The sequence below is a fragment of the Peromyscus californicus genome, unplaced genomic scaffold (assembly GCF_007827085.1).
Source record: "Peromyscus californicus insignis strain IS unplaced genomic scaffold, ASM782708v3 Scaffold_1__1_contigs__length_55948999, whole genome shotgun sequence".
Lineage (NCBI taxonomy): Eukaryota > Metazoa > Chordata > Mammalia > Rodentia > Cricetidae > Peromyscus > Peromyscus californicus.
This window is the reverse complement of record NW_026294492.1, coordinates 47785667-47813659: the sequence shown is the minus strand read 5'-3', so window position 1 is coordinate 47813659 and position 27993 is coordinate 47785667. Positions and strand designations below refer to the sequence as shown.

Below are 27993 nucleotides of genomic sequence, written 5' to 3'. Positions count from 1 at the left end.
GCTGCCTGCCCTGGGGTGTTTCCAGAAGAGAAATTTAATCTAATTTACATATTTCTAGGTACATTGATAACCAAAAGATGGCCACTGAAAAAGGTTAAAAGGTCAATTAGCTCCCGGTATCTAGCTGGCCCAGGATTGCAAAATAAAAAGATCCACGTTCCTTATTCTCTACACAAAACGCATTTTTTAAAAAAGTGAAAGATCTAGGGAGCTATACATAGAAAGCAACAGTGAAGAGGGGAGGGTGGTGGGGGTGAGGAGTCCCACCCCTCACTCTACCCTCCCAGCCCTGGAGCCCCTGAGGCTCTGACATGGCAGGAGGCAGCTGTCAGCTCTGAGCTCTTCCAAAATAGGAAGGCCCCTTTTGGGGGGGCAGCCAACAAGAATTTCCGTGGCATTGTGGGCTCAGTGGGGGCTCCCAGGCCCTAGTGGGTTAGCAGAGGGAGCGTGGATTCCCCTGAGCAAGCACCGTGGCGAGATGTGGTCGTTTGACGTAGGAACTGTGGGGGCTAGGGCAGATCCCAGGTCTCACGAGGTGCGCGTGCGTGTATGTTTGCCTGTGCATGAGTGAGAATAGATATTCATGGGGGCAAGAGGGAACAGGGGTCTTTGGGGTCTTTGCAAATGGCCACGGATGGCAGACATAGCCCTGTCTGGTTGCTAGACAGAGGGAAGTGCTATTCTCCCCTGTAACCAGATTGGCCACCACCAAAGGCCTGGCTACTGCCCCTGCTGGACCAACCAGGTGGGCTCAAGGAGGTACCCTTGTGGCCCCAGAGTCCTCAGGTTGGGGAAGGTGGCTAGCTGGCTCCCGGCGCCCAGGTTGTAGTGTGCCCGGCCCCCAAGGGGCGCCGGTTTGAGGTTTTGGCTTGCTCCTTTGGAAACGGAAAAGAAAGAGGGAAACGGGAAGAGGACACAGAGGAGAAACAGGAGGGGACAGGTGGCACAAGAGGGGATCTGGAATGCTTGTTTGTTAGGGCGCCTCTACAGCTGCTGTCTGTGCCTGCGGGGCCTGGGGCTCCTCAGGCGGAGGATCTGCTTTGGAGAAGTTCATCTCCAGAATGTGCCGCTGTAAATGCCGCACCCACTCTTCCTGGATGGAAAGTGGGCCCTGGAATTCCACTTCACAGAACCTGCATAGGAAAACAGAGAAAGCAAATGACCAATGCTTCAAAGAAAGGCAGAAGTGTAATTCAGTGCAAGTGCTTAGGCATATCTACCACTACTCAGTGTAGAAATGTCAAGACCAGGACTCAAGGGAAGAAGTGTCTCCCAATGGACAGTCACCTCTTCTACTGTGGAATAATGGCAGGGTCTGCTGGGCATGAAGTCTTTAATGCTAGGTAAGCAGGGGATTCTCCAAGTGCTTCTGCACCTGATGTGTATGCTCTGAGATGGTGGTGGGTAGAGAGAAGCAAAACCTGTCTAGCTCTCACAAGATCTGTCCTTCTTCTTCGTTATGGTAGCCTTAAGCTAGGCCTCCAATGAACTTGAGCTCTGTGGCTCCAGAGAGTTGGGTTGAAATTCTACTTTTTTTTTTCCCCTTTTGTTTCTTTGGGAGACATGGTCTCTAAGTTTATAGCTCATGCTGCCCAGAAATTATGTAATCCAGCTGGACTTATACTGGTGACAATCTTCTTGTCTCAGCTTCCCAAGTGCTAGATTGATAGGCCTGAATCATCATGCTCAGTTTGGATGCTACTTTTGACTTGGCCTGTATTATATAGCCTGAGTTGAATTACCTCAGGTCTCAAAAGTCCCTATTTGCTGGTGTCTGGTGTGTGTGTATGTGTGTGTGTGTGTGTGTGTGTGTGTGTGTGTGTGTGTGTGTTCATAACTAAGTGTCAGCAAGGTTCTCAGTGCTTTGCTATTAAATTCAATCCTTACAACTCTATCAAGTAGGTCTGTATGAATTGTTTTATTTAAAGAAAGGGTTTTATCTTGTAGCCCTAGCTGGCCAGGACTCCTTACATAGACCAGGCTGGCCTTGAACTCACAGATATGCCTGCCTCTGCTTCCTGAGTACTAGAATTAAAGGTGTGCACCACCATACCAGGTTAGACTCTTTTTAAAGGTGGAAAAATGGAGGCAGGGAGCAAATAAGCTCTTGCCTGAGGTCACCAAGCCGTGGAGTGAGTTAGGACTGAACCCCAAGTCTGGCTGGCTACAAAGCTCAGGGTATTAGGGTGATATTCTGAAGTCCCACTGTCAGTGAGAAGAAGCCCTTAACCTGGGCCCTGCCATACCACAAAACAGCCCATGGGACCCCACCTCCCAACCTGCACAGAGACTGCAACATTTCCAGGCTTCAAATAGCCAAGGCCCAGCTAGGTCTTAGCATACCTGCACTTGAGGGTATAGATGTTGCCCACAAACTTGACCAGTGATGTTTGGGGGGGGCGAGGCACCAGGGAGGGGACTGGCCGGACCCGGGGTGGAGGCTGCCGCACTTCTTCCAGCTTCTGTTGCAGGTCATTGGCCTCCTCACCACCCCTAGCTGCAGAGGCATCTGGGGGGCGGGCTTGTCTGCGTTCAAATTCTAAATCAGAGAGGGATAGGTGATGAACAGGAGGGCTAGGGCTCTGCAGACACCCCTGCTTTCTGTGAGCACAAGGGGGTGGAGGTTGTTGGGACTCAAGACTGGCCACCAATATGCACAGGTAGAATGGCATACTGATAAGGGGAGAGGATTAAGCAACTAAGATACAGTGGTTGAGTGAGCCCTAGAAGGTGCCTACCGCCCTCCCGCCCTCCTCCACCAGCACTCACTATTGATATTCTGCCGTTGGTGCTCCTCTGACTTCACGGTCCCAGGTGGGCTGGTTGCCAGAGGCCGTTCACCACTGTCGGCTGCCCTGCCAGCCTCAGGCCCTGGCTCCCCCCCAGCACTTCGGCCAACCAGGGACAGGCCCCCAGGTGCCAGCCCCAGGGGTGGCCGCTTGTCACTGTCACGACCGTGGCCGGCGCTGCGGAACTTCTTGGTAAAGGGGCGGCCACCCTGGATGTAGCTTCGGTAGGCGCCCACTTTCTGGGGCCGGTGTTTGATCCACTCACTCAGCGTCTCGATGGGAGAGCCGTTGACACACCACTCTGTCACACCGAACTGCCGAAGGTGCGCCCTCGCATGGCTGGCTAGGGCTTTGCGGTTTTCAAAGTAAAGGCCACAGAGCTCACAGCAGGCCTCGGTGGCTACAGACAGAGGAGGTTGCTGTTCTAAGAGTGCAGGCATACCCAGGTAGCCTAAGCAAGGTCAGGAGCTAATCCCACCTCCCACAGGGACCTTGCCTTAGGGGCCCTGCTTGCCCTGACAAATGCCATCCCAAGACCCTACCACCCACTGCTTACAGGAGTGGGAGGTCTTCTCATGCAGAGTCTTTGCCTTGAAGGGCAGTTCAGTCTGGATGTAGGTCTTGGCCTTGACCTCTGCTGGGAGGAAGCGGTCCTCCTGTAGGGGCCGTTTAGTTGCCACTGGGCCCAGGTAGCTGGTAGCTGAGGGCTTGGCCCCTGTGATGGGTGACAGGCTGAGCTCCCGGGGAACCTGGGTTGGCCCAGCTCCTGGTTTTCCAGGCCGGCTAGCCAGGGGTGACAGAGGCAGTGGGGAATGCATAGCCCCAGGAGCTGCTGTGGGGGAGCCATCCTCAGCCAGGGCAGGAGCCAGGTCTCCAGCTGGAGGCTCTTTCTTGATGAGGCACAGCTTGGACTTCTTCTTCAGGATCTCCCGCAGTGTGTCGATGGGTGAGCCATTGACAGACCACTCAGTCACACCCATCTGGCGCAGGTGGGAGCGCGCATGGCTGGACAGGCCTTTGCGGTTCTCGAAGAACTCACCACAGAACTCGCAACGGATGTCACGTACTGGCTCTGCCCTGGATGCTGCAAGGGGTCCAGGGTAGGGAGAAGAGAAGGAAGGAGTGGCTATGGGCAGGAAGCCTCCAAGTTCAAAGTCCAAGGCAATGCCAGCCTTCTGGATGTCCCTATCCATGTGCCCCCTCCCTCCAGACTCCAATGAACTGCTACTTCAGCTAGGCCTTCAGAGTCCATTGAACTGCTACTTCATCTGGGCCTTCGGAGGCACTTCATACATCCAGCCCTTCTATTTGTCTTATTACCTCAAATTCTAGCTGGCTTCACAGGTCTCCCTGAGTGAGGCTGGGCAAGCTACTTCCTCTCTCTGAGCCTGTTTCCTTCTCTGCAAGATGGAGATGAAACCTCATCTCCCAATGTTGCTGGGAGGGTCTAAAATCAGAAGGGTTCAGAGCATGTGGCAGGGAGCTGGCAGATGAGCTCTAAGATGGAGCCTCAGCCACACTTGCCTGCTTATATAGCAGACAATCAACCAAAGAATGAAATAGTGTGACCGAGTGCCAGGGAAGCAAGTAACAGTAACATGATAGCAATTACAACACACAGGGAGATTTTTGCAACCAGGCACCATACTAAGTGCTTTATCACGCTTAATTCTCAAGAAAACTATAGACACAAAGGCAGGGGATTATACGGATTTCCATCTTCCAAATGAGGAAACTTGCCCAACTCACTTACTACTACATTATGATGAAACAGACATCTTGACTCAAATTTGACTCCAAATGTCAAGTACTGGATTACCAGGAATGTTAGGCCATCCCTCTACTCCTGCCAGCGGCAGACATTACTAATGGATCCTTGCAGCTATTCTCCCTGGGAATTTGGTTGGAGGCCACTACCAATTGGCTATACAGGACATTAGATATAATTACATGATTCTGCCTCTTCTGCACGAATAGCAGAAACAAGTGGCAGCTTGGGTACAGGAGTCTAAACAGCAAGTCCTGTGTTCTCTGGACTTACGTATCTTCCATTTCAGTCCTGTGATCTACGGATACTCCTAAGGGGGTGCAGGGAGGAGATCCAGCCAACTGGTCTACCTGCCCTGACATAGGGTCACACTTACACAGGTTCAAGGGTGCCATATCTTCTCGAGGCGTGCCCCAGGGACCCTCAGATGGGTGTGGCTCCCCATGAAGGGTCCCTGGCAGCATCTCCCGCTTGATTTCCACTCTCATTTGTTCAGGCTTCAGTTTCTTGGGCAGGGAGGGAGTAGCAAGGCCTGAGAACATCTTCCGGGCCGTGGGAGGAGGAGAAGCAGTTGGTGAGTGGCCCAGAGGACTGCCTGGTGGCGGTGGCAACTTCTTGGCCAGGGGTGAGATGTGAAGATCCGAGGGACTGCGGGCTTCTAGTGAGCTGCCAGGACCTCCGCTACCCACCACCTTGGTTAGGGCTTTTGGGCTAGGCCCTGGTGGGTGGAGGTGTCCACCTGGCCTGGATTGGGTCCGTCTCTTCAAGATCTCCCGCAGTGTGTCGATGGGTGAGCCATTCACATACCACTCAGTTACACCCATCTGCCGCAGGTGGGAGCGCGCATGGCTGGACAGGCCCTTTCGGTTCTCAAAGAACTCACCACAGAACTCACAGCGGATGTCTCTTGTTGGCTCTGGGCCTGAAGCTGCAGCAGGAAGAAAAAGGGGCAGTTAGAATTGTGAGCATCGTCAGGATAGTTACCTGCAGGAGTATCCTGTCCAGCTAGGCATGGGCAGCCATGTGTCCATAAGCTAGGGTAGTAGTGGAAGGCAGGTGCAAGTGAGGGAGCTGATGGGTGGGGTCAGACACTGGGCAGAGGCATGGGAGGGGAGGGGCGGCTTTAGAGAACTAACAGGACCTCTGTCCTAGCAGAGGGCAGTACCAATACTCCACAGCTTTGTGGGTCCCAACAAGGACAGGGCAGGAGACAGGACGCAGCCAGCCTAGGTACCACATGCTGTCCAGACCCAGGGCACCTTCCACACCAAAAGGTAGGACCTTCCCCTTGGCCTTCATTCTCAGGCAGGGTCATGATGGTAAGAGGTCAAGACCAAGAGAGAAGTACCAGCAGCCCACTGCCAACAAAATCTCTGGGTTGAGCAGGCCCACTGCCAAGGGCCCCTGTCTACTCCCTACGACAACAGGGAGGGAGTAGGGAGGGGGCCATGACCCCCCAGGGAGGGGCTCCAGGGCCCACAGGGAGGAAGGGCAGCTGAAGCGAGAACCTACAGAGGTTGAGAGGAGATGGCTCCACATCAGAGGCCCAGAAAATGCCGGCGGCCGAGAGGTCCTGCTTCCCCCAGGGGATGGCCATACCCGAGGCCTTCAGCTTGGCCTTCTTGGCCGGCGGTGGGGGAGGGAGCAAGGAGAGGGCCGTGGAGGCAGAAGGAGGCCGCCCCAGCTGGGCCAGGGCTCCCCGCCCGGGTGGGAGGCGGATCTGGATGCCGTCCCTCCTGATGAGCCCGTGGAGCACGTCTATGGGGGATCCCTTGGCATCCGGGTCGCTGACGCCCAGGTGGCGCAGGTGGGCACGGGCGTGGCTGGACAGGCCCTTGCGGGTCTCAAACCAGGCACCGCACAGCTGGCAGTCCAGCTCTCTGCCCCCGTCACTATCTAAAGCTGCGGAGACAAAACACAGGGGGGGTTCACGGCCGCCACCTTGGTCGGCCCTAGGGGATGAAGGCAGGAAGGTCTGGTGTGATTTTCAGCTGCCCCAGGTGGTTAGGGGTCCAAGTTTCATGCTGCAGACAGGTTTTTGTTTGTTTTTTAGAGGTTTCAGGTAGCAGGGCAGCCTGTTCTCTGCCTAGCTCATTGGCATCAAGTGAAGGTGGGGAGCTTAAGGATGTAGTTCTGCGACAAATCCTGATGCCCCAGGGCCTCTCCCTTGGGTCTTCTGCTAGGGGAACTATGGGAGAAGACAGAAGGTGAAGAGCAGGGGGCACTACCAGACTACCAAGCACCCCTACCCCTAAAACCACAGCAGATTCAATGCAAGTGGCTGCCAGAAAACATAGGTATCACCAGGCTCTAAAACCTGCCAACATACGGGAAAACATGATGGACACCTCAAAACCTGACTGCTGAACTTGGAGGGTTTCTTCCCAAACACAACTTGCCAAGTGTAAGACAGCCATAGTGGAGGGTCTCTACCTTTGTGCACAAACAGGGAGAAGCCTTGTTACAGATGGCCAAGAGACATGAAAAAAAGGGGCAGTGTAAGGACTTCCCGTCTGGTAGACTACTCATCTACCTGTATGATTCAAAATATCCCAGACTCCCACTAGTCCAGGTCCACAGGCACCCTGGTTACCTTCACCACCCCACCATCAGTCCAGAGAAGGGCAAGTGGCAAGTAGGACCCTAGCAGGCTCAGACCTGTAGCAGGCCTCCAGGGGAAGATCAGCAGAATGGGGGAAAAAATGATCATCTCAGGACAGTCCAATAGGAGACAAAATGAGTGCCTCAATCAGTACTGACCTGGATGACCCAGAAATTGGGAGCTGCAGGCCTCAGTTCCTACCCTGGGTCCTCCTCATCTGAGGACCATGTAACACCCCAGCACCCCCCTCAGCTCCCAGTACCCACACTCACTGAGATTCAGAGGCCCCTCATCCTCAGACTGGGGCCATTGTGCCTTTGGGGAGGTCGGCCGGGGACTCAGGGATAGCTGGGGGCTCTTGTCTTCAGGATTCTTGGGTGTAGGAGATCCTGCCAGAGTGAGTGGGGCCTTCTTGAGGAGTGGAGAGCTGGATGGGTGGGCCAGGCCCTTGGCTGAGAAGCTTGGAGGTGACTTGATGGCTTTGTTAACAGCAGGGGCATCCATAGGTTTGGCCAGGGCGAGCAGGCCAGGCCTGGAGGCCCCAGCAATCAACTCCTTTGGTGAGTTGGACTTCTTGGTCAGGTTAGGGGGCAGCCCAAGGGGAGCGTCAGGCAGGCCCTTCTGCTTCACCAGCTCATAGAGAAGGTCGATGGGAGCACCACTGCTTTCTGACTCTGCAACCCCCAGCTGCCGCAGATGTGAACGTGCGTGGCTGGACAGGCCCTTTCGTGTTTCAAAGCAGGCACCGCAGACCTCACAGGTGGTCAGGCTCTGGGCTGGAGGGTGAGATGGGGGCCAGGATGAAAGGCTATGAGGCCTTGCAGGTACACTAACCCATTCTCTTCTCCTCATCCAGGTTCAAAGTAAGTGTTCTGCTCCTACTAAATCCCTTTAATCCTGACAACAGTTCTAATTTGGTGGGGGTTGGTATTTCTGGTTTGGAAGTAAGGAAACTGAGGCTCAGAGAAGGCAAGAATTATGTTCAAGGGCATATGGCAGAAGGCCGCATCCTCTGTGGTCCAGCCAGTGGGGATGGGATGTCTTTCAGACCTGCAACACACCAGGATGCCCTGGCAGCACACTTACACAAATGTGTGTACACATACACTTACATCACATATGGAGCTATGACCTAACCTACTCTCTGTAACTGGACGCACACTTCAAATGCTAAGTCAGAGGTCCTAGCCTCGGTCCCTGCCCACTCCCCATCTGCTTCTTGACCTCCCTGCCCAACTTCAATGATACAAAGGTGAGGTTGGTTTTGCTCCTCTTAACATACCTAGGAACTAGTAAGATGCTTATCATCACTCTCAACAACCTTGTAGTCTACAGGAAAAACAAATACGTATCATATGAAAGTTCAGAACTAACAAGGTTGGTTAGTGACCTGGGTTTGAGTGTGATCTCTTGCCCACCTTGCCCACTGCTTCCCTGGATGCCCCTTCTTCACCCAGTAAGGCAGTAGCCGAGGACCACACATAACGGCCAAAGCTATAGAAAGTCAATGGAGAAGACAGCTGGGTCGCTATCTCCTTGGTGCCTTATAGTGCTGGAAGGAAGATGAGCGCCAATCTGGGAACCCATGTTAAACGACCAGGCCAGAGACTGCTTCTGTGAGCATGACTATCCCGGCCAGCACACATGCCTTGTCACTTGGGCCACTCACCCTTGAGGTCTGGCAGCTCCTGTTTGCTGCCATGAGGAACCTCTGCAGCCACTTTGCTGCTCAGCCGACTGGCCACCTGTTCCAGGGTCCCAGAGACAGGCAGGGTCTTCTTTGGGAGTAAGGGAGACCCCAAGTCCATGGCCACCATTGTGTTTTCCTCAGAACAAAGGCCTGTGGGGTGGAGGAGACAGGCTCAGCCCAATCAATGGGCTGTCCACCCCAAGAAGAGAACAGAAAGAATAGTACTTCTTCCTCATCCTTGGCATCTGCTCTCACTTCTGGAAGCCACTCATTCCATGAGAGCTGAGGCTGTACCCATAAATCCCCACAGCAGCACAATGCAGAGACACTGAGACTGTCCAATGACAAGAAAGACAAATAGCAGTTTCAGTCCAGCAGAAGGTTCACTGGTCTGAGAACACATTTTGAGCTGAGACTCCTGAGGACATCTTAAGAGAAAATGTCTCTCTGGGTAGAACTTATAAGGGGGTGAAGGTGGGAACAGTCAAAAGAGACAAAGATCAGAGTCGGAGACCAGAGAGGCAAGGCAGAAAAAGCAGGAAGCTGAGGACAGGGAGGAGGAAATCTCCACCAGACAAGGGAGCTAGAGCTTCAAATACAATAGCAAGTCCCAGCAGTAATCTATTCATCATCAGCTGAACTGCAAATGGCTCAAGGTAAGAAGCTGGACCCTGGACCAACTCCGGGACAGCAAGAATGGGAATGACACAAGTTTGCACGAAGTTTCTTAAGCTTCCATCCAGCGAGGCGCCTCCTCGGGTAAGAGGTATGGAGGGAGAAGGAATCAAGGGTAGTTTTCTTAATCTAAGTTTTCATTAAAAAGGGTAGGGATGGGGGAAACTGGGAGGCGATGCAGTCGAATTCTGAACAAGAGCTGAGGATGACGACTATGTGTCAGATGGGCTTCGGAGACGACCGCAGAATGCAATAGGGCAGGGGTTAGGAAGGTCGCTCCCTGCTCAACCTGAGTCCCACAGAGGCAAGAAGACAGGTCAGGAGGCTACCGAGATCATGACACCGAGTACTTTGTCAAAGTCTCCAGGTAGAAGTGGGCGCGTCTGTCAGATGGGGCAGGGCCAAAAGTGGCTTTCCACACTGAGGGGATCGGAACCGTGACAACTGGGAGCTTCTGAGTCTCCAAGAGAGGCAGGGGACTTCTGTCAGAGCCGGCGAGAGTCCTGAGGAGCGGCGGCAGAGTGCTTCCGAAGCCTGGGACTCTCCGGGAGGCTGAGGGAGGCCCAGGGCCCGAGCGCCTGAGGTGGGGGGGCCACAGAGACCGGACGGCCGGTGTTGCGGGAGGCGGCGGCACACGCGGGAGGGACGCCGACTTTCCCCTCCCGGAACCCTCCCCTCCGCCAACTCTTACCCGGCGCGGGCGCGGGCACGGGCCCGGGTCCCGGCTCCGGCTCGGCCTTGGGCCCGTCCCGCGACGGCGGCGGTGGCGGCGGCGGAGGCGGCGGCGCCGGGAGAACCACCGGGCCTGGACTCGGGGGACCTGGCGAGGGCGCCCCCGTGGTCGCGCGCTCCCGGGCGCCCCCCGCGCGCGGCCCCGCCGCCGCCTTGCTCTCCGCTTTTGTCACTCGGCACTGGGCGGTGGAGGCGGCCATCTTGGCTCCGGCGCACGCGGGGCGGCCGCCCCAGGCGAAAGCAGCGGAGCGCCGTGCGCCGCGACCGCCGAGCGTGCTCTGCTCCGCCCCTCCGGGCGCACCCAGGGCAACCTGATGAGCGTCGAGCGCCTCGAGCGAAATGCTCTAGGCGCTGAGGAACCGGCTTGCAAGCTCTTGGGAGCTGCCTGGAGCGCTAGGGCTCATGTACGCAGGCCAAGCTTCCAGCCGCCTCCAGCAGCTGCTCTAGACCGGGATCCGCACATCCCTACGGCTAGAAGGGGAACCCTTCAGCCAATATTAGCATGCAGAATTAGAACCCTGACAGCAGTGCTAACACATGCCTTGAGACCCTGTCCCATTCTTTTGTCTTACTCAAGGCTAACCTTCCAGAACAACCCTGAAAGACACTAGATCCTTGACCACGATGATCCTCCCATCCCCACGTCACCGTGGTATCTATCTAGCTGATCTCGGATAGTGCTGTCCTGCAATCCAAGAAACTCGGTCCCTCCTCACCAACGATTCTAGCACCCCACACTCCTCCCGCCCCAACTTCAAACAAGAGCGTCCAGCTGTTCCTTGACAGATGGGTGGGGCCAGAATCTGACTGCTGCCCCGCCCCCAACCTGATACCCTCCCCTTCTGGCTCACTTGGCAAAAGGGGAAGAGCCTACTAAAAGAACTGCCACGCAGGGCCACTGCCCCAACCTGGCTCTGATTTGGGACACCATTACTTTGCAAAGTTTTTAGGATCGTTTCAGCCACTTCTTAACATCCCCCATCTCCATGTGTTCCCTGAACAGGCCATAACTCTCTCCTCCCTCTAGAGAGCCGAAGCAAAGCTGACTCTGCTTCCTCACACCCAGGGTTTGGGCCAGCTTCCTTTGGGGAGTGACACACTGATTTTTTGGTGGAAATATTTTGGTCATAAGTGAATTTGACTGTTAAGTACTTGGTCTGATCCTTGAGAGTGTCTGGCCCAGATGCCAGATAAATGTGAGCATGATATACAGGCCTGTGTTGGGATAACACAGAAAAAGGGGTCAGAGCTGGAGTTCTCAAAGATTACTTTCTACAGATCCAGACATCCTTAAAGTTGGCTCTACCTTCCAGCCACTCCAGAGACATTATGAACCAAATCAGGTGGAAAAGCTGAATCCCTGGCGAGCAAGCTTTTGCAAAGGCAAGAAGCCCCATGTGCCACTCCTCTTTTCTTTCTGAGGTATGTCTGTGCCTCAATTCCTTTCTTGTTCAAGGAAGAGATGAACTTTTGACATTCCCACCCCATCCTTTACAATTCTCAAGTGCCTTTACTTGGCTTACAGATGGGATGGGTCCAGCCAAGCCCAGAATATACATTTAGGCAGGAGCCTGGAAGCTGTTGGTAGAGGAACCATAGAAGAAAGCCCAGTCCCAGTAACTGCATTAATTCTGCCAGTTTGGAGGTGTTTCATTCCTCAAAGCCAAGGAGTTTGAATTTCATTCAACTACATCTCACAGCTGAGTTCTCTGACCCTCATTTTTGTTTCTTGAGACAGGAGCTCTTCATGTAGCCTTGGCTAATCTAGAACTCACTATGTAGACCAGGCTGGCCTTGAACTCACAGAGATCCATCTGCCTCTGTCTCTGGAGTGCTGGGATTAAAGGTATGCACCACCATGCCCAGCTGAGTTCTCTCCCTTTTAAAAGCTCCCAGAAAGTCAACTTTTACAAGATCAGGTCCTTCACTTTTCCTCTAGTTCTTCTGTGTCCATTCAGCAATCTAACACCAAATATTGATTCTAGATTTCAAGACACTACCAAACAAGATGCTCAGAGTCCAGATCTGCCTATGTATGCCTGGAACAAAGCAAATAATCCACAGTTTCTTTCTAAGATGACTACCAAACAATCCTAAGGCTAGGAGCATAGCTTAGTGGTGAGAACATTTGTCTAACATGCATGAGGCCCAGGGTTCTATGTCCAGCACATCAAAGCAAAATAAGATAATCCTTTGCCCTGCCAGTTTGTTTTTTTGGCAAATCTGAGATCACAGGGGTTGAAATCTTAGTACACACAATTGCCTGAGTATGAGAGGGGTTTGTCAGAGTTGCTGTAAAGAACTGGTTGAATCTAGTTGAATCTAGAGACCGGATTCTACTCTTTTTTTGTAGTGAGTACCTGGAACCAAACTAAGGGTTTTGCCCATGCTAAGCATGTACTCTACCACTGAGCCACATCTCCAGCTAGAATCTAGATTCTAGATCTGTACCATCCACTACAGTAAGATCACCAGTGGCTCAGTACTAGCCATATTTTAAGTGCTCCATAGCCACATGTAGCCAGTAGTGATTTTCCAGGCCAGCACAAGTTGTTAAAGACTATTTCTGGCATCTCACAAAGTTCTATTGGATATAGTGTTCAACATAGGAGATTTTTTTTTCCAGAACAAAGAATTTGCTCTCCAACTACCTGGACTGTAGAGCTTAGCTCTCTCTTGCTATGTAATTCAGGGACGGTAAATTAAGTTCTCTGTGCCTCAGATGCCTCCTCTGTAAAATGGATATGATGAAAACACCCACCTTGATAGGATTGTTGTAAGGAGTTCAAAGGCTTTGTGCTTGTAAAGTGCCATTGCTTCTAGAAAGAACTCACTGAGAAATTGGATTCAGAAAGGGCCATGAACCAGCCCTTGAATAAAACAGAAATTACCTCTATATGGCAAGATACTAATGAGATAATTTGTTAGTATGCTTTTTAAAAAAGTCTGTGTATCCTAGCTCAGTCCTGGAATTTGCCATGCAGCCCAGGCTGGCCCCGATCCTCTTGCCTAAGCCTGAGGGCTAAAATTACAGGCAGATGAAATGCTTCCAGGAAAGCAGAGTGGATACCCTCCAACTCACCCATCCATCCCGCTGTACCTCTGGGGAAGGGTAGGGGCTCCAGTCTGGTCTGTTCCCTCCCCTTACCATCTCCGTAGATTGGCCCAGGGTCCTCAGCCCAGGTGGATGGGAAGGGCACGGTGAGAGGGAAGCGTGGCCGTCGTGAAGTCAGGAAGCTTCCAGGTGGCCCACCAGGCTCACGGCCCAGGGGACTCGGGGGCAACTCAGCTGCTGAGGTGGCCAGCAGCTCCTGCAGGATGTTGATGGGTGAGATGGTAAGCTCCCAGTTGGTGATGCCAAAGTCACGAAGGTGGGCCCGGGCATGACTGGAAAGGCCAGCCCGAGTATCAAAACCAGCCCCACAGAAGTCACATCGCATCAGGCTAAAGGTGCCCGGGTCGAAGTTAGCCACTGCAGAAAAAAGACAGATTTCCTGGGCTGGGGTAGTGGTGAGGGGAGCCACTCTCCATCCCAACCTCTACCTCTTTCCCAGGACTTCTTTCCCCTCTACAGATCACCCTGGAATGCCTGCCTTCCCTTCTGTTGTTGATGCTTCTGCCTGACCTGAAACTTTCAGCTTATGCATCCTCCCCAAACCAGACCCTCCAGGAAGCCTGATTTCTCAGACCCCCTGCTTGCACATCAGGCAGCATTAGGGACATCTTTCTAGAAGAGGCTTCTCTGGGTTTGCAATATGAGAGTACTGGATAGATACCTTTTCCATGTCTACTTTTGCTTGGCATTGCTCCAGTATTATACCTTAAATGTAGGTTGTACAAAGAAATAGACAAGTAGAGGATGGGATGCCCGGGTATGGGAGCCTCTCTGAGCCCTCAAGGTAGAGTTAGGGTTTCTTCTCTCAGATTCTAAGCCCTGGTCACTTGATGTCATAACTTCCTAGTTTCTTAGCTGTCTACCACCTATCCAACACTCTAGCATGTCTCTCTCTCTCCTCTCTCCTGTGTTTGTGTGTGTGTGTGTGTGTGTGTGTGTGTGTGTGTGTGTGTGTGTACTCTCATTCACTCAAACACCACACTAGCACCTTCCCCAAGTGGGCTGTGAACTACCCCGTATCAGAACTACCCAGTTGTTCTCCCTAGAGGCAGCCCTCTGGAATCAGAACCTCTTTTCCTGGAAATCTTCACGATGCACAAGGACCCCTATGTTCTGAAACCCAACAAGAGTCCTTTTACTTGGCTTGGGCCATGAGTTCTAAGAGAGCAGAACTGTTGTCTGGCTCACTGATGGGCCTCTCACGTTCCAGAACAGAGATGACCCAGTTCATTTATTGCATGAAAGGATCAATGGAATTATCTGCCTGGGGCTGACTGCTGCTGTGCCCAAACTCCTTCCTCCAGCTGCCATTGTGACCAGGGCATCCCTGAACATCCACCAACATTTGGTGATGACATTGCCCATGGCTCCCATGTCTCTCATGAGGGGAGGCCCCCAATTTCACCCTTCAGGATGTTAAAGTAGGATTCAGAGTGAGGGTGAGTAAGTTTAGAACTCTGCTGTCCAGCTCTGTGCCTCCCAGGCATGGAGAGAGGGAGATGGGTTCCCAAAGCAAGGCCGATGCCCTACCTTTTTTCTTTTTCTTCTGGAAGGAAAACCTGCGTTCAATGGCCTTCACCTCCTCTGCAGAGATGAAATGCCGAACATTGTAGCTGACACCCACACGGTTCAGGTGGCCTCGGACATGATTGGCCAGCCCGATGCCATTGTGGAAACGATCAGGACAGTAGGGGCATTTCCGTTCCTCATGCTTTAGAGCCATGGCCGTATCCCCTTCTAGGAGTGTGTCCAGACCCAGTGATCCACCCAAAGGTGTATCTAGGAGCAGGAAGTCCAGAGGGTGGGTGCTTCCCAGCCCCAGTTCCTCAGGGGGCAGCTTTGGGGATGCCCGGCTGGCTGCAGCCATGACTTGTGGCCTGAGCTTTGCCACCAGAACAATGGGCACCATTCCTTGGAGCTGCTGCTGCTGATCCTGTGAGGCCTCGACTGCCTGCAGGGCATCTTGGAAAGTCTGCTTCATCTCTAGGGCTGGTTGAGGGATGAGGCTAGGGATGGCTGGGGATGGAAAAGCCCTATTATCAGAAGTGAAATCCATTTCAGAAGTTAGCACTACATCTTCATCTTCCTCCTCCTCCTCCTCCTCCTCCTCCTCCTCCTCCTCCTCCTCCTCCTCTTCACTCCAAGGGCGACTCTTGTCTTCCAGTCTCTGCAGGTGGACAGTGCTTTTGTTTCTATTGAGCTGTATGGAGTAGGAAGCAGATGCCACAGGGGAAGGAAAGGCCAGCTTTCCAAGAGGCCGCTCGCCTGAGTTTAACAGTGGGAAATCTCTCACACCTCGCTGCTGATGGTCTAGGCCAAAGGCTAGGCCCTGGTCATATCCAGCAGGGTTCTCCTGCCACAAAGAGGCCAAGAGAGGCTCAGATTTGCCAAAATAGTCCATGGTAGCAGTATCAGGGAAGTGGATGTATGTATCCTGGCTAGTCCCTGGCTGGCTAGTGAGGTTTGACTCAAAGGTCTCGCCATCCTCCTCCCAGTGGGCATGGGCATGTACGAGCCTTGTGTGCTCCCTGAGCAGACTCTTGCTAGGTGCTGTGAAGTCACAGTAGATGCAGGTACTGAGGCCTGAGGAGTCTCCATAGGAGGGACAGACGAGGGTGCTAACATCTATGACTGGGCTGTCACCCCTGAAAGGTTCCTTGGCCTGCTGGCTGGGCAGTATCTCACGCACATGCAGCTTGGCATGTTGCATGAAGGCTTTAGAGGAATTGGTGCCAAAGACACACTTGGGGCACTGCAGCCGTGCCTCACGGCCCTCATCACCTGGAAATTGCTTCAGTTTTTGGATTTCTTCAATAATCTTCTGCCGGGAAGCCTGGTGTAGTTGCCAGTGCTGCTCCAGGGCAGTAGGCTCTGTGAAGGCCCAGCCACATTCGCTACAGGCCAGTGGAGCGAGGTCAGCCGGAGGCTCCTGGCCTGGTGCTCGGCGGTGCTGGCTCATGTGTTCCAGGAGGTGCTCCTTGTGCTTGAAGTAGATGCTGCACTCAATGCATGGAAACACAGCTGGCTCTTCCTCCTCCTCCTCCTCCTGGCTGTCCACCCCATCAGCTACTTCCTGCAACAGTTCACACAGGGATGGCTCTGTCTGGACTGGGGACAGTAGGGGTTGCAGTCGCTCCACAGATGCTTCAGAGTTCACTGTCCAGGTCTGTGTGGCCACTTCTGAGGCTGATGTGTGGAGGCCCCACTCAGAAGGCTGGGCCAGTCCCCCAAAGTCCTCTAGGTCCTCTCTGGTACCCATAACCTCCATGTCCAGTGTCTTGGGAGTGTCATCCACTGGCACAACTACCCTCCTGAAGGAAGTGACAGTTGGTGGCTGGGCAGGAAGGTCCAGGTGTAACCCTGCATCCTTCAAAGGCCCCTGCTCATCTGCATCTTGGAGCCAGTCAGACTTGTGGTGGCTTGGAGGGTATTTCTCTAAGAACTTCAGTTCACCCTGGTGGTGCAAGAACTTTCTAGAGCCCTTGAGCTTGGCATGGGGTTTCATAGTTCTCACAATAACTGAGTCCTCGAACCTCTGCTCAGACAGGATGCCCTCCCCGGCCTCCTGGACCATGAGGTGCTCCCAAGACCCCTGAACATCAAGGGATGCAGGGAAGGGGCCCAGAAGATGGGGTGGTGGGGAGCCCGGCTGAAAGTCCAGGCTGTCTCCATCCCAGTAGCTGCAAGGAAGTGCCAATGGGGATAGGTTAGCGCGAGCCTCAGCCTCCCTCCCTAGGGCAGTAGTGACAGGGAGTCGTCCCAGGCTGGCTGGAGCAGTTCCTTGAAATCCAGCTTAAGGGTGACTGTGAAGAGGCTGGGAGTAATAGGGTAAAGGTGAGGAAGTCCACGTGGACCTTTCCAGAGGTACTGCATCAAAGCCAGGTTCAACTCTTAGGGTGCACCTGTCCGTACAGCCCAGCCCTGCTGCATCATTGGGGAAATGTGCAGAGACCACAGGTCGGGGGATAGAGCCTCAAGACAGCATCCCCAAATCTGGTGGTACAGTCAACTCTCACCTTTCCCCAGAGAGGGTCCAAGGCTCTGACCTGGGCTCCAGGCTGCTTCTGTCTTGGTCCTCCCCAAACTGTGGCGATTTAGTCACATCGCTCCCCCAAATTTGGTGAAGGTCAACTTTGTGGCAGGACAGCTCAAAGGATGAACCTCCTCCCCTCTTGGAGGGGCAGAGTCAGGAGTGACTAATGGTTCCAGTGACCCTGACCTTCCTGGGTGGGAGATAGGTAGGGCTGGGAGGTCAGAGTAGATGAGGAAAGTGTTCTCTGGGCCTCAGTTTTCCAATCCTAAAAATGGAGATGATTTCCAAGAGTCAGGAATCTGGTCTTCCTTATACAATATCTAAGGAACTTTTCGACAGTTGTCACCAAATGAAAACGATCACACAAGGCAGGTGCTCATTTAAAAGCCTGCCAACCTTTCCCATGGGGATTATGACCCTACAACAAGATATAGTGTAAAGATAGGTATAACTCAAGTGCTTAGGAATCAGGGAACACTTTACCTCACCTGATGCCTGGTAAGCCTTGGGACTGATAGAACTCTTTTCAGGGGGACACAACGTCTTACTATGTAGCCCTGGAACTTATATGTAGTCTAGAACTCATTATGTAGACTAGGCTGGCCTCATACTCACAGAGATCTGCCTGCCTCTGCCTCCCAAGTGCTGGGATTAAAGGTGTAGTCACCATACCAGGTTCTTGTGCTTGCTAGGCAAGCGCTCTACCACTGAGCTAAACCCCAACCCCGGGACTTTTTAATATAAGCATTCCTGATTGGTTCTCTCTTCTTGTCCCCCCAGTGCTGGGAATTAAACATAGGGCCTGGTTCATGTCAGACAAACACTCTACCATAGAACCACATTCCTAGGCCCTCTCCCTTTTTTACAATTTTGAGACAGGAGCTTGTTAAATTATGCTAGAACTCACTCTGTAGTTCAGTCAGGTTTCGAACTCAAGATCCTCTTCTCTCAACCTCTGGAGTAGCTGCAGATTATAGGTCTGTACTACCAGGATGGGCTAGCTTATTTATTTATTTCAGACAGGGTCCCATTATGTACCCCAGGCTGGTATTGGACTCAAGACTGTCCTGTTTTAAACTCCCAGGTTCTGGGAGAGTAGTATGTGCCATTGTGCCCACGTGTACATATACAATATACATACATACACACACATACATATATATAGATATATGTTTTCTTCTTTGAGACAGGGTCTCAGTGATCCACTCTGGCCTTGAATTCACTCTGTAGCAGAGGAGGATCCTGAACTGATTCTCTTGCATCTGCCTCCTGATGCTGGGATTATTGATGTATGGCTCCCTTCATTTTAAGAGTCTGCCTTCACAAGGTGGGGTGGAGGGAGACTGATCACATCCGTGGATCAGGTGAGGAAACAGATAGTACAGACAGGCCAAGTGGAGGCCATAGGGCCACTTCTCTAAGCCCCATTGGTGTCATGCAATATTAAAAGGATGATCCTCTCAACGCAGTAGCAAAGAGTCAGTGGGCTGAACTGAGAGCCAGAACGTAACAGTTATTACTCAGTTCTAGACCTGTTGCTGATCTTGAGGTTAATGTAGTTATACGTTAGACCCAGCAGACTGATAAAGAGTGGCGAGGCTGGGGCTGTAACTCGGGGACAGATGGCAGAGCACTTGCATTGACCTTGTGCGACCTCCCTCCTTTGAGTTTTGTCACTAGCACCACAAACAAACAAACAAACAAACAAACAAACAAACAAACAAAGAATCAGAGTAGTGGCCATTGGGTTGATCCCTGTTCTCTACCGAAGTTCCTTGAGTTCCCAAGGCAAATTTGTGAAACATATCTTGTGGCAGCTTACTTTCCATTTTGCAGATGAGGAAACTGAGGCTCAGAGAGGCACAGCATCAATCTAAGCATCACTTAACAGACAGACTGGACTCCAAGGGTCCAACCTACAGACTTGTCCTTCTCTGGCCTGGCTCCTGGCAGGGGTAATGAGAGTTGACCTTCTGTGTTGCTATCAGACCTCCCCCCTTGCCCCAGCACACACCCAGGGGCTGGTCTATGGGGAGCCACCTCCTCCTGCCTGGCCTCTTGATTCCCTCTTGTCCCCTTTTCATTCCCCAGAGGGCTTCAATGGAGCCTAGACACACCTGCTTGTCCCCCTACCCTACCTGAGGTCAGGGCCAGCGTGGCACTCACCAGCTGCTGATCCGATGGGTGGCGGAGGTGGCACGGGGGAGGGCTTCGCTGAGGCCAGGATGGGGCTGCCCATCTGCAACAGAGAGGGGAGACCCTGAGGGTCTGGGGTCCCCCTGGCCAGGGCCGGGGTTCCCCTGGCCAGGGCCCTCCATACTTCAGCTCCAAGAGCCTTGTGGGATATCTCAGAAGGGCCCTATAGGCCCCCAACCATATCCCTCAGAGGCTTTTGACCTCTGTATCCCCGTACCCTGAAAGGAGGTTCTCTGAAGGAATCCCCTTAGGTCTCCTGGAGGACCCCAGGGACTTGCTGCCTTCCAGTCTTCCCCACATTCAACAACCAGGGTAGTGTTTGTTTTTAAGTCATACCCTGGGAAAACTCATATGCTTCTCATTTTAGCTACAGGAAGAAGCTAGAGTCCTACCTGCCACAATGGCATACACATGAGGGCTGGGTCTTTATTGGTTTCTCCAACTTCATTTGCCTTTCCTGGACCCTTGCTGCTGTGCCCTGATTGCATTCTCCCCCAATTCCCACCCCTATGAAGGTTTGAGTCCTAACTCTCTCTAGTCTCAGCCACCCTCCCGTGTGTGTGTGTGTGTGTGTGTGTGTGTGTATGTGGGTGTGGGTGTGGGTGTGTGGGTGTGTAAGTGTGTAAGACAGGGTCTCTCTATGTAGCCCTGGGTGTCCTGGCACTCGCTCTATAGACCAGGCTGCCCGCTAACTCACTGAGATCCTCCTGCTTCTGTCTCTTGAGTGCTGGGATTAAAGGCGTGCACCACTATGTCCAGCAGCCTCAGGACTTCTGCACTTGGCCCTTCTTGGACTACTTACTCAAATGAGATGTTATGGTTATCTCTCTTTTAACCTAACATTCATTTTTGTGCTACTAAGTTGGATTCTGTTGGTTGGTTTGGTTTTTATTTTATTTTTGTTATTTATTTATTTATTTTCTTTGTGTGTACATGGTCTCATGTAGTTCAGGCTGGCCTTAAATTCAATATGTAGCTGAGGATGACCTTGAACTCCCGATCTGCCTCTACCTTCTAAGTGCTGGAACTAGAGGTGTGTATCACTATGCCTAGTCTTAGTTTTGCTTTTGAGACAAGGTCTTTCTTGGGACCAGTTAACCTCAAAACTTACAATCCTCTTGTCTCTGCCTTCTGAGTGCTGGGATAACAGGCACGAGTCACCACACGTGGCTTTGTTTTGTTTTTGAGACAAATCTTGCTATGAAGCTCCAGTTAGTCTAGAACTCATGATTATAGCCCAAGCTAGCCTCATGTCCGTCCATCCTCCTGTCTCTGCTTTCTGCGTACTGTGATTACGGGCCTGTGCCACTATGCCTGGCATCTGCTTCATTTATTTTTCAGCTCTCCCAGGTATTGCCAGGTTCCCTCTGTGGGTAGCTTCATGTCTGGGTCCCCTGTAAGCACTTAAGCCCCCTGAAAACTGGGACATTTGCAGCCTTGTTCATGGCAGCATTCCAGCACCTGGCATGCAAGTACTAAACAAACACATGCCAGTTGAGTGGGGAGCCTGGCCACCCTGAGCCACGTGTGGCCCATGCCTGCCTTCTGGACCCTTTTCCAGGCCTAAATCCTAGAATGGAATCCCTCCTTGGGAATGCCCACCACCCCACAACAACACAGATAGAGCCAACTCTCCATTATCCGCCTGTAGAGCCAATGCCTGGAACCACCACAGGAATCCTGGCCTGCGCTTCTACCCGCCACGCTTGCCTGACATGCCAAGCATGCCAAGCAGGGAGGAAGCCAATTGCCTGGGCCAAGGTTAACACGCTGGGGGAACTTGTGCCCTGGCCAGGGCCTGACAGATGCAATTGCTGGATCCACCTCAATTTGAGGATGGTCCAGAAAGGGCGAGGCTGGCACAGATTCTTCCAATCCCCCACCATCCAATTTTCCCTGGGAATTGAAAGCTGACTACTGGGGATAAAAGAATGAAAATGAGGGGGTGGTCAGGAAGGTGTGGTCTGTCTGCTGAGCCTGACAAAAGGGGTTGTAACAATGGCATGGCCTCTCAAATGTGGGGCAGGGGCACAAAAATTTGCATATCAAGAGCAGAGTGGCTTTAGTCTTGACACTTGGACAGGGTCCTTCTCTGGGCTGAGGCAGTCCTGCACCACCGTGGGATGATCAACAATGTTCTTGGCCTCTACCTGCCCACAAGACACTAATACCTACCTATTCTGCAATCATGTCATCCGAAAATGTCTCCACACATTCCTAAAGTGTCCCCTGTGGGACCTGAGTGTCCCCATTTGAGAACCATGGAGGTGGACCCACAGGGAGCAGGATATTCTTGGATTTAAGGGCTGAAGTTATGATGGGGTGCTAGAGAGGAAAGTGGGGGCTAGGAAAACAACCATAAGAAACAGGGTCTTTCCTGGACATGTCACAGATGAGAGCTAATCAGGAGAGGGTGACCAATTAGTGGTTAACCAGCCCCAGCACAGTCTAGAGATGTGGGTCTGAGGGTCCCAAGTGTCCTGTTTCTGAAATTCTGAGTGTCCCAGATTTGATGGCTATGCGCAATGGCTGTTGTCTAAGAATTCCATGAGCCAGGGGGGCACAGTGGCCTCTTTGTGTGAGCAGCTCCAACGAGACTCCTATTTTTAGTGGCAGCAACTGTGGAGGAAGGAGACCAAGTAGGACCTACATCTGAGACACCTTGGAGGTGAGGCCTTTGCCCAGACACCTCCACAATGAAGGGGATCCAGAAGTCCCTGTGGGTCAGATGAGGCACCTGGGGTGCAACTCTGAGTCAGTGGCAGTGCCAGAATCCCTTACTGGCTCCTGCCACGTGGGGTCCCCGAGACAGCTTACAAATCAGAGGAAAGGTGTCCATGAGCCACTTAAACTCTAAGTCAGGCATCCTGCAGCTTGGCAGAGTAGCCAAGAATCTATGCTTTGACGTCAGACAGCTCCAAGTGCAAGGCCCAGCAGCATGACCAGAAGTTGCCTTCCAGGCTCCAAGCCTCGGTTTCCTCCTCAGTACCATGCAAACAGCCATGAACCCAGCTTCAAGGGGCCACTGGTGAGGGCCAATGAGATCACAGGAAGAATTCCATCCAGAGAAACAGCGATGGGGGAAGGAGGAGGTGTGTGTTCTGTGGTGTCAAGGTTGGCTTGATGATGTCCTGGGGTGGAAGCTGGAGGCTAGACTTGTAACCTCAGGCTTGCTTTCTCCGTGCTCTGATTCATTCCCTCCATGAATCCAGAAATGACACATTCTTGGTTCCCAGGACTCCTGTCCCCCAAACAAATGGCAGGCATGCACCAGACTCTTCACTGATCTGAGTGGAACATGTAAGTCCCACAAGACTTTGCTGCACCTGCGAAGCCCACCTCAGAGGTATATGGGACTGCAATGGGGCTTTGGGCAGGGTCCCAACTGATAGCCATAATGGACGACAGAGCGGGAACTGGGCATATCCTTGTCCAGGCAGAGAAGTTTGGGGTGCCATTCTTGGGAGTCCTTGAGGAGCTCTGAGGGCTTCATGGGGATGAGGGAGTGCCCAGGGTTCAGGATGGAATAGCAGCCTGTTCCTATTTATAGACATCACAAGACTCCCAGAGGACAAGCGTCTAGTCTACGAAGGTGGGGGGTGGGGGTCAAGCAAGCTGAGAGGGCAGAGGGAGAGACATCCAGGCCTTCATCTAACATGTATGATCCTGCTTCAGCCACCCCCACCTATGCTCCCATTTGCTCAGGGAACCCATTAAGGATGGGTTTGGTTCTCCTTGGTGGCCACTTTCTCCTCCTACCTAGGCTGTGAAATAGGTACACACACGAATCCCTGGTTGCTCTCCAGTCGGAGTATGGGGTGGTAAAGATACACACTTACCTACCTACCTACCTACCTACCTACCTACCTACCTACCTTCCCCATCTCTCCAGCCTGGGTCATATGCCACATGGAGAATAAATGCCCAGTCCCTTGGAAGCTACAGATTTCTTAAATTCCCACAGAGTCAAGACCCCAGCCCTGCCTGGGCTAGCTGTGTGACTTGGGATAAAGTCCTGCTGCTCTCTGGGTCCCGAGGAGGAGGCAGCTCAGGGATAACCCTCTGCCCTCAGGATTTGTTACCCACCATCCCCCTGTTGCCTCACACTGGCAAGTGCCAGCAGTCCCCTCCAAACCTTTACAAGTCAGGGCTCTCTGTCTAGATAACTTCTGCCTCTTCCTCAGGTTGCTTCCTCCTCATTCTGCTTCTTGGTTTGTGTTTATCTTCCCTGCCCCAGATAAAGGGGTCCATGACAGCAGGGATGGCGTGTGCCTAGACCCCTCTCTACTTGACTCTATGAAGGTAGGTTCATAAATCCCTGAGCATCATAAGAAGTACTGTTGGGCAGATCAAGGAGCTTCAAAAGTACAGACGGGGGGCTATGGATAAAGGGATCTGGGAACGTGGCTGAGTGGAAGAGTGCTTCCCTAACTTGTTGGGACAACAAAACACAAGAAAGAAAACAGAAAGGAGAAAAAAAGAAGAAAAATTACTCAAAAACTAAAAAAGAAGCCAGGCATGGTGGTACACAACTCTAAAATGCCAGCACTCGGGAGGCAGAAGCAGGCAGATTTCTCAGTTCAAGGCCAGCCTGGTCTACAGAGTGAGTTCAGGACAGCCAGGGGTACAGAGAAAGCCTGTCTCAAGAAACAAAAACAAAAATAATAACAAATCTAAAAAAAAAAAAAGAGGGACTGGAGAGACGCCTCAACGTTTAAGAGCTCTGCTTGCTTTTCCAGAGGACTCAGCATCCACATGGCAACTCACAACTGCCTGTAACTCCAATCCCAAGGGATCTGACTCCCTCTTCTGGCCTCTGCAGGCACTGCATGCAGGAGATGCACAGACATACACGTAGACACAAAGCATACATACATATAAAATAATAATAATGGAAAAAACCAAAAACTTAAAAAGAGGAGGCCCAGTGGCTCAGTAGTGTCTGTAACTCCAGCTCTAGGTAGCTAATGCCCCTGGCCTCTGCAGGCACCAGCAATCCTGAACCACATATCCACATGCATACTTTCATACCATTAAAAAAATATAAAAAAATAAGATGAGGCTTGAAAATGTTGATTAGTGGTAGAGTGCTTGCTTAACAAGGAGACTGCACAAAACAAAACACAAGGAGAAAGAAAGAACAACTGGATGAAAGAGAAGTTATTTAAAAATTAAAGAAGGGCTGGGATGGAGCTGGGTGGAACAGCATTTGCAGAGTGTGCAAGGGCCTAGGTGCAATCCCCAGTTCTACAAAAAATAAAAATAAAAATAAAGAAGGAGGAGGGTTGCGAGGCCACATTACTGCCTGACCCTGTGACTCTGTGACTCTGGGATGCTGACTTCACCCCTTCAGGTCTTGGATTCACCATTTCTAGTATGAGATAATGAATAACTGAGGCTATCTCTACAAAGGTCACACAAAGAATTGGGCATATAGGAACCACCAAAGAGGTGCTTGGAAGTTCTTGGGAGCCAGAGTTTTTTGGGGAAAACCAAGGAGATGAAGGGAGAAGTATTCCCCAGTCACATCAGATTCCCGTTAGGTCCTTAAGCATGCCAGGCTCCTTCCCTCCACAGGCCTTTGCACTAACTGCTCCCACCACCCGGTGGGCATTTCCCACCATTCATTTCCTGCTCTACCTCAAATAGCACTTCCTCAGGAGTCTTTTCCCAGGTCCCCCAGGCATGATCCTGGCACTCTGTTTAATATCTGCATAGCCTCAGTCATCACCTCCCTGTATGACCTTTGTTCAACGGTTTGTTGTCCATCTTCCCTTCTAGAATACGAACCCTAGAGGACATGATTATTTTCCCCAGCACCCAGAACAGAAACTGGCACACAGCCGGTGCTCAGTATTTAATGAACGAATAACAATGTGTGAGGTAGGGACAGTGTGAGCTACCCTTGTACTGGTAGACCAAGGTAGAAAGGGGTGACATGCGTCTCTAACTCCCTAGTCTTTACCTTACCACTAGAGGGCACAAGCTGTTTTGGCCCATGGCTCAGGAGCTACACCCCATCAAGACTGCAAGAAGGAGCTGAGTGAGCTACACTGATGGGAATGGGTGGCCACCGAGGAACAAGTGGGCTTTGTGCAAAGAGCTCGGGATGCTGGTATGGGTATTTGGATACAGCTGTTGTCTATCTAGCTCCGAAGGAGGGAGCCAGGCCACTCCAAGTATGGATCCTAGTTCCTCAGGGCAACTGTGAGGGCTCACAGAGGCATCTGTTTTCATAAGGGCAAAATAAAAATCTAAGCAGAGCACCTAGAGAAGGCTCTGGATATGGAGCAGAATTTGAATCTCAACTCAGCCCTTTCTGAACTGGGTTACCTGGCTTTCTCTGAGCCTTGGGGACTAAGTGGGATGCTTCCTTAGGGCCACAGAGCCCTCTTACCAGAAATGCCACTTCGGCCATCCAGAACGTCTCGGGGTCCTTCCTTCGTGATTGGTAGGTAATGAGCAGATCGAAAAATATCACCTTCCCCCTCAGCAGCTTCAGCCCCACCCTCGATGTCCTCTCTTGGAGCTGGGCCAGGCAGTCTCTCTGGGCCTCGAGGATGATCTGGGGCAGCAAGGCCACCTGCCAGTAACCCCTCCATGGGTGCTAGCTGCGGATCTTCACTGAGTACCTGGCAGATTCAGCAGGACATTGTGGGCCTGGGGACAAAGAAAGGGAAGACCTTAGGAGAGGCAAGAAAGGAATTCTGTCTCAGGTTCCCCCTCTCTCAACACCTCAGTCCTCACCTTCGAGGCCTATTGCCTCAGTTTACCTCTCAGTTGAAGTGAGGGAGGTGTTGAGGCCCATTCACATCTATCATAACCCAATCACCTCCACTATCAGCAAGCTTCAGCACACCAAACCTTTCTCTTTCCCCAGCTTCTTCACAGCCTCCATTTATCTCACTTACACATGCACACTCAAGTCACCTCAGTCTTCCCTCGTTAATCCTTCTACCTTCCCCTATTCCTCCCACTGCTCACTCACAGCTTCACCTTTTCCAGCCGCTTCCTGGCTTTCCTGGAGCTGCACAACCTACAGAACCATGCCTCCAGTTTACAGGATCCCAGCCACTTCCACGCTCCCAGCTCATGAACGCACTGTCTCAAGAAACCCATCTTTGCCCTCATACTTTCCTCACTTCTGCTGCCCCATACCAATTACCCCTACACTTTTCCCACACTCGGACCCTTCTCCCTAGCAGGGTAATCCAGAGTTCACACCTTAACCTCTCCACAGTCTCAAGTGGCCCCACTATTAACCCTTTCCCTTCTCCTCAGCATGATCTCTCATGCATACCAAGCCTGGGCTCCTCCACCCTGCCACCTTCCAATAATATTGGTTGCATCCTCCACCGATATTGGTTGCTCTGGCCGGAGAATGAAAGGGACCGATGGGGCTCCTGTTTCAGAAATAAGGACCCTGGGGGGAGGGGGGCTGGCTGTCCTCTCCACCTATAAATACCTTCAAGGTAGAGCAGAAAGTGAAGGGCAGGAATGAGGCGCTCTCCCCAGGGAGATGGTGGTGAGGCCGGGCCCAGGCAACCGGGGCGGGGCCGGGTCTCCAGGCCTGGTAGCAGGCGTTGCCCTCGGGGGCCTGGGTGCTCCCGGGGGGCCTATACGGGGTGGGTTGACAGTCCTGGCAGGAGGGGTCCCTGCCCAGGCCTGGAGAAAGCACCTGCGGGTGCCCACTGGGGTGGGCACTGCCGGCGGGGATCGGGCAGGACCGCAACTTCGGAGCACTTTGGCAGCTTGGGGAGGGGGCTCCGGTCCAGATGGTCGTTCCCCACCCTACCCGCCGCAGGGGTCTCAGAGGTAGGGGTGGCGCTGCGCGGACGCACCCTGCGGGGGAGCTAGGGTCCCGAGAATGCGCCCTTCGCCCGTGCACCTCGGGGCGGGAGACCCCGCGGGACGAGCCGAGGTGTGGGGGGGAAGACACCTGCCTTGAGACCCCCCGCCCCTCCCCCCACCTGTACGGCCCCGCCCCCGACCAGGCCCCGCCCCTGTAGGCCCCGCCCCGCCCCCCGCCCCGGGGGTCCCACCCGGCCCGGCCGGGCCCAGGCCACCCCTTCCTCGCTCCAGCTCCGCCCCGCCCGCGGGCTTCCCAGGCTGGGTCTGGCCTCACCCGGGAGGCGTCGCCGCCGGCTGGGAACTCCCCTCCTTTGCGCGGCCGTCGCTGCCGCTACAGCTGCTGCCGCTCTGGGTGCCGGTGCCACGGCCTCCGCAGCTGCCGCTGCCTCCACTGCTCGGGGGACATTGTCCCTTTAAATCGCTCCCCCCGCCGCCCCGCCCCCCCGGCGCGCCGCCGTGACCTCAGCGCGACAGCCCCGCCGCGCCGCCATGATGAGGAGGTCTGCCCCCCCTTGTGCCACTCCGGGGGGGGGGGGTCCAAC

At 53.0% G+C, this 27993-nt stretch overlaps 1 protein-coding gene across 24 annotated transcripts; it reads right to left on the bottom strand.

Moving 5' to 3' along the window:
* Positions 1-11: 11 nt before the first annotated feature.
* Wiz (WIZ zinc finger) lies at positions 12-27857 on the bottom strand. 24 transcript variants are annotated; one of them, XM_052746739.1, is made up of 13 exons: positions 27726-27857; positions 25998-26260; positions 19571-19643; positions 14902-17051; positions 13339-13728; positions 8829-8999; positions 7432-7935; positions 6070-6459; positions 4934-5485; positions 3346-3873; positions 2770-3189; positions 2344-2539; positions 12-1133 (listed from the first exon to the last, which is right to left on the bottom strand). In XM_052746739.1, the coding sequence occupies exons 2-13, from the start codon at positions 26200-26202 to the stop codon at positions 974-976; spliced, it is 5739 nt and encodes a 1912-aa protein (XP_052602699.1). In that variant the 5' UTR covers positions 26203-26260; positions 27726-27857; the 3' UTR covers positions 12-973. The 24 variants fall into 24 exon arrangements, with proteins under 24 accessions (XP_052602699.1, XP_052602703.1, XP_052602700.1 ...); XM_052746743.1 differs by having other exon boundaries at positions 13405-13728; XM_052746740.1 differs by lacking the exon at positions 27726-27857 and adding an exon at positions 27066-27550.
* Between the last annotated feature and the right edge of the window lie 136 nt (positions 27858-27993).